At 41.2% G+C, this 14,281-nt stretch overlaps 1 protein-coding gene across 2 annotated transcripts; it reads right to left on the reverse strand.

Annotated features, from left to right (window-relative positions):
• Positions 1-211: 211 nt before the first annotated feature.
• On the reverse strand, positions 212-12,464 carry bcl2l10 (BCL2 like 10). Of its 2 annotated transcripts, none has more exons than XM_063004441.1 (3): positions 12,390-12,464; positions 5,462-5,878; positions 212-982 (listed from the first exon to the last, which is right to left on the reverse strand). In XM_063004441.1, exons 2-3 carry the CDS (start codon positions 5,873-5,875, stop codon positions 860-862), a joined length of 537 nt encoding a protein of 178 aa, XP_062860511.1. In that variant the 5' UTR covers positions 5,876-5,878; positions 12,390-12,464; the 3' UTR covers positions 212-859. The 2 variants fall into 2 exon arrangements, with proteins under 2 accessions (XP_062860511.1, XP_062860512.1); XM_063004442.1 differs by lacking the exon at positions 12,390-12,464 and adding an exon at positions 10,995-11,079.
• Between the last annotated feature and the right edge of the window lie 1,817 nt (positions 12,465-14,281).

Genomic DNA, 14,281 nt, shown 5'->3' on the forward strand with positions numbered 1-14,281 from the left:
CTAAATAATACCTAATCTGTGGTGGTCCTGACCATTGAAGAACAGCATGAAAGGGGGCTAACAAAGCATGCAGAGAAACAGATGGATTACAGTCAGTAATTGTAGAACTGCAAAGTGCTTCTATATTGTACAGTGTGTGTAGAAACAAGGAGTATAGTGTACTCAGATACTCTGTTGTTTAGGATGTTCAGGGTAAGAAGGAAGCAGGCTGTAATTTAGAGAGTCGCAGTTTTTTATTAGGAAAGTGTTAAATAAATAAAACAATGCAAAAATATTTTTGTAGATGCAGAAAAACCTGTCTAAATAGGTAGAATTTGTTCTTCAAATGCTAAAATAAATACGTTTTACAGTCAAAATTGGTCACTCATAAATTGTTGAATAAGCCGTATAGCACCTGCCGAACGCTTTCATTCACCGGAGCGAATAAAATAAAAATAAAAATAAAAACTACACAAAACAAAATGCAATGTAAACCAAACACACAACCATGTACAGTAATGAGATCCATCCTGCCGCCGTTCGCTCCTCAATCCCGTAAACGCTCAGATTTCATGTCTGTACGTCCGAAAATGAGCTGGACCGGCCTCGTCCCCGAACTGAAATGCTGGAGCGCAGATAGGAAACGTTAAAACCTCGTCTATTCTAAACAGGACCGACCTGGTGTGAAGAATTTACCAATACAAAACGCACCGTGTGAGAAACGCGCCGACTAAACCCAGATTAAACCCTAACGCTCAACCGTGGACAGTTTGTGGTGTGAGGTGCATAAACAGTTCAGTCGAATACTCTACATCCATCAGGCTACATACATACAGCGGAATGAAAAGCGAGGTGCAGGACGGAGACGGGCGGGCGTGGTTCAGCGCGCCAGGAGGAAGGTTAGTCCAGCTAAGCCGACTCCTGCGGCGGCGAACAGCGCCGTCTTCATGGATGATTCGTGGCTCACGTGTCCCGCACTGCGGAAGAACTTGCAGAAACCCTCCTGCACACAGAGAGAACACACAGATATGGAACAGTCAGAACAGTCAGAACACACAGATACGGAACAGTCAGAACACACAGATACGGAACAGTCAGAACACACAGATACAGAACAGTCAGAACAGTCAGAACACACAGATACAGAACAGTCAGAACACACAGATACAGAACAGTCAGAACACACAGATACAGAACAGTCAGAACACACAGATACAGAACAGTCAGAACACACAGATACAGAACAGTCAGAACACACAGATACAGAACAGTCAGAACAGTCAGAACACACAGATACAGAACAGTCAGAACACACAGATACAGAACAGTCAGAACAGTCAGAACACACAGATACAGAACAGTCAGAACACACAGATACGGAACAGTCAGAACAGAGAGAACACACAGATACAGAACAATCAGAACAGGGAGAACACACAGATACAGAACAATCAGAACAGGGAGAACACACAGATACGGAACAATCAGAACAGATAGAACACACAGATACGGAACAATCAGAACAGAGAGAACACACAGATACGGAAGTCAGAACACACAGATACAGAAGTCAGAACAGAGAGAACACACAGATACAGAACAGTCAGAACACACAGATACAGAACAGTCAGAACACACAGATACGGAACAGCCAGAACAGAGAGAACACAGATACAGAACAATCAGAACAGAGAGAACACACAGATACGGAACAGTCAGAACAGGGAGAACACACAGATACGGAACAATCAGAACAGAGAGAACACACAGATACAGAACAGGGAGAACACACAGATACAGAACAATCAGAAGAGAGAACACACAGATACGGAACAGTCAGAACAGGGAGAACACACAGATACGGAACAGTCAGAACAGAGAGAACACACAGATACAGAACAATCAGAACAGAGAGAACACACAGATACGGAACAGTCAGAACAGAGAGAACACACAGATACAGAACAATCAGAACAGAGAGAACACACAGATACGGAACAGTCAGAACAGAGAGAACACACAGATACGGAACAGTCAGAACAGAACAGAGAGAACACACAAATACAGAAGAGTCAGAACACACAGATATGAAACAGTCAGAACAGTCAAAACAGGTATCCTAGGTCCTAGGTATCCAGTCCTAACATCTCCTAGGTACACTATATGGTCAAAAGTATTTGGACACCTGACCATGAGGTTGTTGGATAATTAATGTTTAATATTTCTTTATTCTGCTCTTTCACGAGTGTTTATATGATAACACGGTAACTAAGAGGTAACACATCGGCGGTTTATCCACCGTCAGCGCGTGTTTAGAGTAAAACACGATCACGAAGCGTGCAGTGCGTATCCAGTCTTATTGTTGTGAAGCAGCTGTGTGTAGAAAGGCTCAGACTAAACCAGCTGCTGGATATTTTTTATTATTATTTTTCACATTCGTTCAGCTTTTTGAGGTCGACGAGGCGCGGAAGGAAGATGAACGGTGGGTTGATACGATACGACGGTCGGCCGCCAGCTGGATGGGTGTTCACAGGAGCGGGAAAATGAAAGTAAAAGAGGCGCCGAGACTCATTCCGAACACCAAAAAAACAACACAGTGTGGTACTGAACCACAGGTACGTCCGGGGCTGCCCGATTTGACAATACAGAGAAACCTCGATTTCACAGACAAAAAAAAACTGTTTCAACAGGTTTATGTCCTCTCCAATCTCAGCTCCATAACCATTAACTTAGCTTCAGGCTATCTCACCATTACAATGTAACTAGGTTTAGGCATAGGCTCACATTTCTCACACAGACATCAACTATATAAGCTTGCTTCATTCACATAATAAACTGGAAGTTTTTACTTTTGACTGTCTGGGTTTGACGAGTACCTTCCCGTGTGCACTTAGATCTTGAGCGCCCCCCTTCTCATATTCAGTAAATGACACTGACAAATGATCGTCAAAAGAACTTGATGTTCTAACACATACCGAGACCAATAGTTTAGTAATCGTCCACTAGCCTGTGCACGTCTCTCTGTTTACATGAGTGAGAGGCTTTATTTACGGCGGTTTATCCACCGTCAGCGCATGTTTAGAGTAAAACACGATCACGAAGCGTGCAGTGCGTGTCCAGTCTTATTGTTGTGAAGCAGCTGTGTGTAGAAAGGCTCAGACTAAACCAGCTGCTGGATATTTTTTATTATTATTTTTCTCATTCGTTCAGCTTTTTGAGGTCGACGAGGCGCGGAAGGAAGATGAACGGTGGGTTGATACGTTACGACGGTCGGCCGCCAGCTGGATGGGTGTTCACATGGGTGTTCCCCTTCTCATATTCAGTAAATGACACTGGAGTAGGCGGTCTGAGCAGCAAGATTTTCTTCAAAAGAACTTATACCGAGACCAATAGTTTAGTAATCGTCCACTAGCCCGTGCACTACATGAGTGAGAGGCTTTATTTTGTCGGGAGTCTCGCTTTGTTCTCGCCTTTTTCTCAGTGTTTTATGCTTAGTTCTGCACCAGCGTGGCTCCAATAACCACCAGCAGAGCTTCAGACTCAGAATAATAGCAACTCTGAGTCCCTACTATACGATCACAGCACAATAATCATCTCCTCCACCACACGAGGTGAAGGAAATTTCTCCCCAGCAGTACAGTCCACCAATTTTAGTATTTATTTATAACTTTTACATGACATATTTACATAACTATTTATGTTGTTCATTTTACTGTTAATCATACGTGCATGTTTAGCACTTACTATTAGAACTTACTATTCAGTCGAACTTTATACTGAAACTATACCTCATGCATAGTCATTACAGTTACCAGTTATCCATTTTATGTGAAATACAAGAAAATACTCAGTTGCTTTTGTTTTGTGCTGTACTGTTAATTATTTGTTGTACTATGCTACTGGGGCTTTAATTTCCTTCGGGATCAATAAAGCATCCATCCATCCATCCATCCTTTGTGGACCTTAGTGCTGTGTTTACCTCTCCGTTTCGGACAATCGCATTTTACGGACCAGTGCTCTCCCTTTTTAGTCTGTTAAATCGAGGTTCTTCTGCATATAACAAGTCATGGTAACTTGTTACCAGTACAGGTTTGACTTTACTGTCTATATACACCTACAAATCACTAGAAAGATGTTAGCACAGACCCTTATAAGCCGGGACATCTAATTTTTGGTTCAGAATCGTCTCATTCCAGTAAATGAATCTTTAAACGGGAAGTGTTCTTCACCAACTTGTGAGAAAAATCACTGAGGAAGTCAGACATGAGAACAGGACTGATTTTTGGACGCCTGGTCTGGCCAATAGCCTCATATGGATGTGAAGCCTGGACCTTCGAGAACCAGCAGAAGTCATGTTTTACACTTTAGGTTACATTCATGACAGGAACGGTAGTTACTCATTACACAAGGTTCTATCAAACACAGTCATGGACAATTTAGTGTCTCCAATTTCTCTCATTTGCACATCTTTGTACCGTGGGAGGAAACCGGGACACCCGGAGTAAACCCACAACCCACACAGACACAGGGGGAACCACCTGTGGATCAAACAAAGGACCTTCTTGCTGTGAGGCGACAGTGGTACCCACTTAGCCACTGTGCCGCCCCACGGAGGAAGACGATCACCACTGAGCGAGTGCACGAGACGGCCAGAACAGAAAGAGAGCTCCTGAACCACGTTAAGTCCGCTGAGTTACGTTACTTTGGGCGTGATAGGCAGTCGTAGCCTAGTGGTTAAGGTACTGAACTAGTAATCGAAAGATCGCTGGTTCAAGCCCCACCACTGCCAGGGTGTCACTGTTGGACCCTTGAGCAAGGCCCTTAACATACTGTTACAGGACTGTAAGTTGCTTTGGATAAAGGCGTCCAGTTCTCAGAGCCCGATTTGGTTTTGAAGGCACCGTGTTTATCCACACAGTTCTGATCTATTTTGTTTTTTATTTTATCGCCACCACAAGAACTAAAAATAACATAAATAAAACAAAAAAAAATTCTGCTCGGAACTCCAAACACTCAAGTTTATGAAAACAGAAACAGAAAAAGGTGGCGGAGGGTTTTTTTAAAGTCCCCGAGAGACAGAACTGATGCGCTGGCATCATCTGAGCCGCCCACACGAGCATAGCGAGGGACAGCCCCGCGTATGTAGTTTCAGAACCCACACACACTTAATACTTTCACGTTTTATCACCGCTGTGTCCTGGTGTAGGTTGCAGCAGGTACGACTTCAGTGGAATCACTCATTGACTGATGCAGTAACAAACACCAGACAGAACCCAATCCATCCCACTCAGACACAGCCAATCAGGTCTGTATGTAAACACCCGACCAGCTGACAGCACCGCAGTGGATTTAAACCCTAGATCTTAATGGTAGAGATCTAGCGTTCCCTGCCTCCCTGGTCATAGCCAATCATACTTTTAATTTATAAAGGAACTCAAATTAATACACATGTTTTAGACACGTTAATAACACGCGTGCTTACCCAGCCGCCGTTTTCCAGCAGCCATTCCTTCTTCTCCTCCACCAGATAATCAGCGATGGCCTCGGCCAGCCTCCTGCAGCTCTCGGGCTTCTCCCCTCTGGAGCGCATCTCGGAGGCCACGACGCCCGTGAACGAAAAGAGCGTGACGATCCGTCCCCAGTTCAACTTTCCGTCGTCCACCAGCATGGTCATGACGCTGTGCAGGCAGTCGCTGGGCTCCAGGTTGGAGCCGCAGGACGACAGGAAGCTGTGCGAGAAGGACTGGAATTTGGACCTGTGCTGGAGCTCCAGCTCCTTGGCTAAGCGGCGCATGGACTCGGCTGACTCGCTGGGAGGCGTCCGCTGGATCCCCATGCAGAAGTCTATGTAGTCGGAACCCAGGCACAGGGTCTCGTCTCTTAACCAACAGGACATTTTCTACGGAAAGGGGAAGAAAAACCCAAAAATGCGTCATTTATAATGTCATATGGACATTCATACAGGTTTCAAACAGCAGACTTTCCACTAACATAATGAGTTTAATATATAAACTAATTTATTTAAAAAAAATAATAAACCAGAGTCTCCACAGTGGTGGTGCTGAACACGTCATCTGTCCTGTGGGTTTACCCAAAGATACTTGAAGTAAAGATGGGTTATTTATTTGTGAGATTTTACAGTTACACCTATTTAAAGTCGCTCTTCATCACACTGTGTATTTTAATTTTAATCAAAGTGACAAAGGCTGTGTTCCAAACCACATACAACCACACTAGATACCGTGTAACATTAGCACACCATTAATGGTGCGGTTACTATTATAATTAGAGTCTAAAATGTCAAGTATTAACCAAAGACTTTCGACTGAGGTCATGACTTCTCATTAACTGTGCACATTTGTTCCACTGAATTGTTTCTAAGGCTGAATGGGTGTTTTTTTTTTGGGCTCCATTGAAGTTTCACTTCAGTACCGATGAAAGCTAATTATATAACACACTCATGAGTAGTTTCTATAGGTCACACTTTCATATCTGGTGTAAGTTTCGAAGAAGTCACAAGTTCGGTATTTATTTATATGTACAATTTATTTCAGAGACTGTTTGAGGAATTAGTAATTGTGCAAATCTACAAGTGAATCTACAAATTAAAGCAAGAACACCACACGGATGGGCCTGTGTCCAGTAGTGCAGTAAGTGTAGGTACAGTAGTGGTTTGTGTATCAGTCTTCAATACAAACCGCACCACAGGTTTACAATATGCATGATATTAAAACATTAATTATCAGAGGATAAAGCAGGCCCGTTTATGATCCTTGAATTATTACATTTAATAATCCTGTTTGTTCGGGAACACCCATACAACTGCTCATTCATGTCATTATCAAATTAGCCGGTCATGTGGCAGCAGTGCATAAAATAATGCAGACAGGAGACAACAATGCTTCAGTTCACATTTATATCATCATCATCAGAATGTGAAGGAGTACTGGAGAAGGTGACTCAAATGCATTTTATTGCAGCATGGATGTTGGTGCCAAACAGGCTGGTTTGAGTTTGTCAGAAACTGTAAGGTGTACTTCATGAACAGTCTCTAAACTTAAACAAAATGAATTTGTCATAAACAGGATGAATCCACGGACTCAACCTGCCTTGTGTCAACAGTTCTGGCTAGTATATGTATGTATGTATTTTGATGTATAAGTAGATATGGCTACATTGGTCCAATTCAATGTGCAATACTCACCACTCTATCACTTTACTATTTAATATTTAATCTATATTTAATTTGTACCATACACTGTATACTTGGAACTGCACCTCCCTGCACTTTTACTTTCATTCATTCATTTTTACTCAAATCCTTCCTCATCATTAATAACTGCACTGTAGTTAGGCAATATGCGTAACACTCAGGTTACTTTCAGTCTTGGTCGTTATGTTTGTGCTGTTGTTTTGAATTTATATTGTTGAATTTTAGAGTGAGTCTTTGATGTATAATGCTATGGGGACTTAAATTTTTGGGATCAATAAAGTATCTATCTATCTATCTATCTATCTATCTATCTATCTATCTATCTATCTATCTATCTATCTATCTATCTATCTATCTATCTATCTATCTATCTATCTATCTATCTGGGAAATTTTATATTTTACTAATGAACATATACTCTTGATAGAATAGCATGACTAATAACCACGAGTGTAACTGTTTGATACTTTAGGTTGAGTTCGGGACATGCTGGCCTTGGTGGACACTGTATCAGGCACATACTGCCGTCTGCTTAACAATCAAGTTTGTTGTGAAACGTATAAGGATGAACAGGTCTTTGTACTAGCTGACCTTGAACCAGATTGCTGAGCACAGCTGCATGAAGGAGCAGAAAAAGAGGACTATAAGAAAGAGACGGGGGGGGGGGGGGGGGGGGAGGCATTCACCTTTTCTCTTCTGTAAAGCTGTGTGAGCGTTTGCATTGAGATTGGTCCTCAGCTGAGTAATAAATTGATTATATTTGCTTCTACCATTTATTCCGGTTGTCTGTGTCAATCTTTTGAGGTGTGTTGCAGGATTTCCAAAGCACTATCTATCCGTCCGTCCGTCCGTCCGTCCATCTATGTATTTATGTATGTATGTATGTACAGTGTATCACAAAAGTGAGTACACCCCTCACATTTCTGCAGATATTTAAGTATATCTTTTCATGGGACAACACTGACAAAATGACACTTTGACACAATGAAAAGTAGTCTGTGTGCAGCTTATATAACAGTGTAAATTTATTCTTCCCTCAAAATAACTCAATATACAGCCATTAATGTCTAAACCACCAGCAACAAAAGTGAGTACACCCCTTAGTGAAAGTTCCTGAAGTGTCAATATTTTGTGTGGCCACCATTATTTCCCAGAACTGCCTTAACTCTCCTGGGCATGGAGTTTACCAGAGCTTCACAGGTTGCCACTGGAATGCTTTTCCACTCCTCCATGATGACATCACGGAGCTGGCGGATATTCGAGACTTTGCGCTCCTCCACCTTCCGCTTGAGGATGCCCCAAAGATGTTCTATTGGGTTTAGGTCTGGAGACATGCTTGGCCAGTCCATCACCTTTACCCTCAGCCTCTTCAATAAAGCAGTGGTCGTCTTAGAGGTGTGTTTGGGGTCATTATCATGCTGAAACACTGCCCTGCAACCCAGTTTCCGGAGGGAGGGGATCATGCTCTGCTTCAGTATTTCACAGTACATATTGGAGTTAATGTGTCCCTCAATGAAATGTAACTCCCCAACACCTGCTGCACTCATGCAGCCCCAGACCATGGCATTCCCACCACCATGCTTGACTGTAGGCATGACACACTTATCTTTGTACTCCTCACCTGATTGCCGCCACACATGCTTGAGACCATCTGAACCAAACAAATTAATCTTGGTCTCATCAGACCATAGGACATGGTTCCAGTAATCCATGTCCTTTGTTGACATGTCTTCAGCAAACTGTTTGCGGGCTTTCTTGTGTAGAGACTTCAGAAGAGGCTTCCTTCTGGGGTGACAGCCATGCAGACCAATTTGATGTAGTGTGCGGCGTATGGTCTGAGCACTGACAGGCTGACCCCCCACCTTTTCAATCTCTGCAGCAATGCTGACAGCACTCCTGCGCCTATCTTTTAAAGACAGCAGTTGGATGTGACGCTGAGCACGTGCACTCAGCTTCTTTGGACGACCAACGCGAGGTCTGTTCTGAGTGGACCCTGCTCTTTTAAAACGCTGGATGATCTTGGCCACTGTGCTGCAGCTCAGTTTCAGGGTGTTGGCAATCTTCTTGTAGCCTTGGCCATCTTCATGTAGCGCAACAATTCGTCTTTTAAGATCCTCAGAGAGTTTTTTGCCATGAGGTGCCATGTTGGAAGTTTCAGTGACCAGTATGAGAGAGTGTGAGAGCTGTACTACTAAATTGAACACACCTGCTCCCTATGCACACCTGAGACCTAGTAACACTAACAAATCACATGACATTTTGGAGGGAAAATGACAAGCAGTGCTCAATTTGGACATTTAGGGGTGTAGTCTCTTAGGGGTGTACTCACTTTTGTTGCCGGTGGTTTAGACATTAATGGCTGTATATTGAGTTATTTTGAGGGAAGAATAAATTTACACTGTTATATAAGCTGCACACAGACTACTTTTCATTGTGTCAAAGTGTCATTTTGTCAGTGTTGTCCCATGAAAAGATATACTTAAATATCTGCAGAAATGTGAGGGGTGTACTCACTTTTGTGATACACTGTATGTATATGTACGTATGTATGTATCTCTGTCTATGTATGTGTGTATGTATGTATGTATGTAGGTATGTATGTGTGTATGTCTGTCTATGTATGTATGTATGTATGTATGTATGTATGTATGTATGTATGTATGTATGTATGTATGTATCTATCTATCTATCTATCTATCTATCTATCTATCTGTCTGTCTGTCTATCTGTCTGTCTGTCTGTCTGTCTGTCTGTCTGTCTGTCTGTCTGTCTGTCTGTCTATCCGTCCGTCCGTCCATCCATCTATCTATGTATGTACGTATGTATGTATGTATGCATCCATCCATCCATCTCTGTCTATGTATGTATGTATCTCTGTCTATGTATGTATGTATGTATGTAAATATGTATGTACAGTATGTATCTATGTGTCTATCCATCCATCTGTCTGTCTGTCTGTCCATCTATCTATCTATGTATGTACGTATGTATGCATCCATCCATCCATTTAGTGGTGGAGGTGTAATAATGCTGCTGACCTTCTGCCTCTCTTTATGGCCATAATTGACCGTTTTATAAGGCAATTTTTAGGATGATGGTGCACCATATTACAAAGTCTTCTCATGACAGTGAGTTCAATGTATTTCAGTGACCTCACCAGTCACCAGATCAGAATCCAGAGTACAAAAGTCTGAAACAATAAGAGCTGCCATCATGCCAATATGAACTAGAATCTTAAAGGAACGTTTTCAACAACATGTGGAATCCATAAAACAAGGATTTAAGACTGTTTTGGGTGCAAAAGGGAGCTGTGTTCATCATTATACTGTGTTTAATGTTATACTCTGGATAATACCAGGTCATATCCACAAAGCATTTCAAACGCAGTGCTTCTGACATGTTCTTGAAGATAAAAACTGTTTTCTTCATTTTACTTCTCAATACATTAAACTTATGTAGTATTTGCATTTCAATACTTAATATAGCACTCAAACAACTCAAGCAGCTTCATTTTTAAATGAACCTCATCCCTGTATTATTCCCACTCGTTTTCCGTAATATGCGGGGCCGTGATTGGCGTGAGAGTGGACCACTGACCAATCAGTGCACATTAGGTGCAACTAACAGCCAATCAAAAAATACGCAGCTTTGTACGAATACGGGTAGGAACTGAAAAGCTAAACAAGCAAAGATGAACTGTTTGCGTGCTTTAAATAAAATAAATAGCATTTAACTATACGAACAAGAAAACATGATTCAAAGCATGTCAAAATATAAGTTTTACAACAACGAGTTTACTTACATACAGCTCACAGATAATATTCCGAAATGCCAATAAAAGCAGTTAGCCTTAGCAGCCGTTAGAATAGAGAGAATAGCAGTGTTCCAATATGCACAGTAGGGCACTATATAGTGTGTATAAACACCACACACAGCGTCATTTTCACACCCTATGTTGCCCACTGTCGTGCAAATTAAGACACAGCCCACACTCCAGTCTTCCGACTGCCATGTCTATTTTAATAGTATTTACAATTTACAATTGAAAAGGCAGGTTTAACTTTATTTTGTTGATATTACTTAGTTATCCATTATTTGCAGTTTTTTTTAATGTTATAAATACTGTATTGTGCATATCTGCAATGAGAACAGTACACAAACAATAATCACTCAAATTTAAAGGCCAGCTGTATTTATACTTTCCTTCTTTTTAACATATCACTTAATTTACATTTTATTGTTTGCATTACACTACACCTGCTATTAACATACAAATACACACAACATTAACGTACTATATATAAAAATAATAAATATAAAAATTTAACAGAATGGTCCATGATACTTGTATATAATGTTAAATGTCCCTTATTAATTATTAGTATTAGTATTAGTATTATTCATTTGGATTTTTGACTGGATGTTAAAACTGATATTACTATAAAGTAAAACCTAGATGAAATGCCAGTAGCATTTGGTATATAACATTATATTCTCTTAATACCAGAATTAATGATGTTCTATTATTTATAGAGTATTATTATTTATCTGTGTAAAACATGTTGTGATGATGCTAAAATGCAGTTATTTATAAATAACATCACATCATTTAAACAAAAGCCAGTCTTTTGCATATATTACAAGTGTACATTACAAGTGTGTTATTATTATTAGTACTAGTACTAGTTTACTATTATGAATGGATGTAAATACGTAATTGGCATTACTGCACGTAATAATAAATCGTATATATTAAAGGATGATGTGTAAAGTGAATAATGTCTCATAAACCATATGCATATATAATGTATTATAATGTATTTACAGTTCATAGTATATTTTGATGTTATAATAATACATAACAGAAAAGAAAATATACAACAGAGCAATAATCAATAATCTATCTAATGTATAATATATAAAAAGCAAATATAACGTATATAATAATAACATATAATAATGTACTATAATAATAGAATAAATGGCTGAATGGTGCAGCTGCAGCTGTCAGTGAGACACAAAGGAAACGCATTCAGCACACAAACCCCATTCAAACCCGCAGCGTTTCCATTTATTTCACTATTTCTGCATGATAAACTCTTTATTTTATTAAACTCGGTGGAGGATAAAGATGTTAAAAAGGCACCTCGGTCATGTGCGATGCGAATAAAAGCAGAATAAGGATGAAATCGCTCACCTCCTCCCAGCGATGTCAGGCTCTACGGTAGCGACAGTACGAGGCCGGAACCACGGGAGCCTGCAACTTCCTGCTCCGACACTTTTCTACACGACCCACGGTGACGTCAGAGTGCGGTTAGTGACGTAACGCAGTTTCCGATCCCTTTTGGGTTTCGTGGTGCTGCCGTGACGTAACAAATTTCATTTTTGCCAAGTTGATGAGGGGAATCTGATGATACAATGCATTTCGGCTGGTGTCTTCAGTCCTTACACGGTCATTTAATAGGTCTCAGGAAGGGGTGTGGCAGTGGGTAAATTAAAGCTTAAATAATTAACGTCTGAACTCATCTGTCAGTTTGCCCTCACAAATAACTTTGAACATGGAGAGAGAGACCAGCTTCACCATTAATCATAAAATGAAGTAAAGCCTTCACACTAACAATTTAATTCAGTCTTCATCAGATAGCATTTTATTTTAGGTGCAGCAGATCCAGAATAAAGAGGCATCGGGGCTGATGTGCAATGAATAAAGAAGTACAATTAAACAATTGGGGAGATACAATAAGTGCAATCACAATTAATTCACAATTTTAAAATGATATTACTTACTTGTTTGTTTGTTTGTTTATTAGGATTTTAACGTCATGTTTTACACTTTGATTACATTCATGACAGGAACGGTAGTTACTCATTACACAAGATTCATCAGTTCACAAGGTTATATCGAACACAGTCATGGACAATTTAGTGTCTCCTGTTCACCTCACTTGCAAGTCTTTGGACTGTGGGAGGAAACCGGAGCACCCGGAGTAAACCCACGCAGACACGGGGAGAACATGCAAACTCCACACAGAAAGGACCCGGACCGCCCCACCTGGGGATCGAACCCAGGACCTTCTCGTTTTGAGGCGACAGTGTACTTACTTGTAATTTACTTGTAACTTATATGATTTCCCCCCTTTGTAGATACTTGCTTGATGTTTAAATTTGGTCTGGGTGGCCCTAATTGTTTAGTTGCTAATTTATCCTGATTACTACGACGACTTAATGACACGATGAAGTTGCTCCGAACTGAGGTGATGGTAGTCATGTTGACGAGATCGCGACACCAGGTTACGTGTGACGCAAGCACGTAGGTGCGAGCCCTCCCGGAACCCATTCAGATTGTATTGCAGTCTATGAGAGCAATCCGGGGCGATTTTCAGTCAGACTGTACGGAACACTCGACGCTGATTGGACGATATTCAAAGGCAAGACAGACTGTCCAGAACAGTCACAGCTGTGATAGAAAAATTTCTTTCCTTTCGTCCTTTGGTGGTGCGTCGCCCGATCGCCCTAAGGAACGAGCCGCCCCTGGGGTGTAGTACAATGCCACAAACCTTTTTTAACAGGTCTCAGGTAGGGCTGGGTGGTATGACGGTACATTCAGTATACCGGCTTTGATTCCTCATACCGTATGGATTTTTCATATACCACCATACCGTAACGTATTTAATGCACAGCTGTTAACAGCTGTTGGCTTCAAAAAGGCAGCAAATTGTATAATATTGTTGAGTGCCGAGCAGATTAAGTAGTTAGCCAGTTAGCGTTAGCCTGACAGTGTTAACAGACAAGAGAGGTTTCCTCAATATGGTGCAAAAAATAAACATATGGAGGATGAAGAGAGGAAGACCAGGCAGGAAACGCACAGGACACACACACACACACACACACACACACACTAGTGCGTACTTCATTCATTCATCCATTCATTCAACTGTCCTGAGTGCATGTGTTTGGAATGTAGGAGGAAACCGGAGCACCCGGAGGAAACCTATGCAGACACAGGGAGAACATGCAAACTCCACACTCTTTTCAGTTGAATGCAGGGTTGGAACCAGGGTTGTTTTTTGCATTTTCTCCCAATTTATC

Source organism: Trichomycterus rosablanca, chromosome 11 (genome assembly GCF_030014385.1).
Source record: "Trichomycterus rosablanca isolate fTriRos1 chromosome 11, fTriRos1.hap1, whole genome shotgun sequence".
NCBI lineage: Eukaryota > Metazoa > Chordata > Actinopteri > Siluriformes > Trichomycteridae > Trichomycterus > Trichomycterus rosablanca.

Excerpts from the sequence above, each read along its gene's own strand:
- bcl2l10 (XM_063004441.1), bottom strand. The coding sequence starts at position 5,875 with ATGTCCTGTTGGTTAAGAGACGAGACCCTGTGCCTGGGTTCCGACTAC. Across the intron at positions 983-5,461 it reads TGCTGGAAAACGGCGGCTGG|GAGGGTTTCTGCAAGTTCTT; the intron begins GTAAGCACGCGT and ends CTCTGTGTGCAG.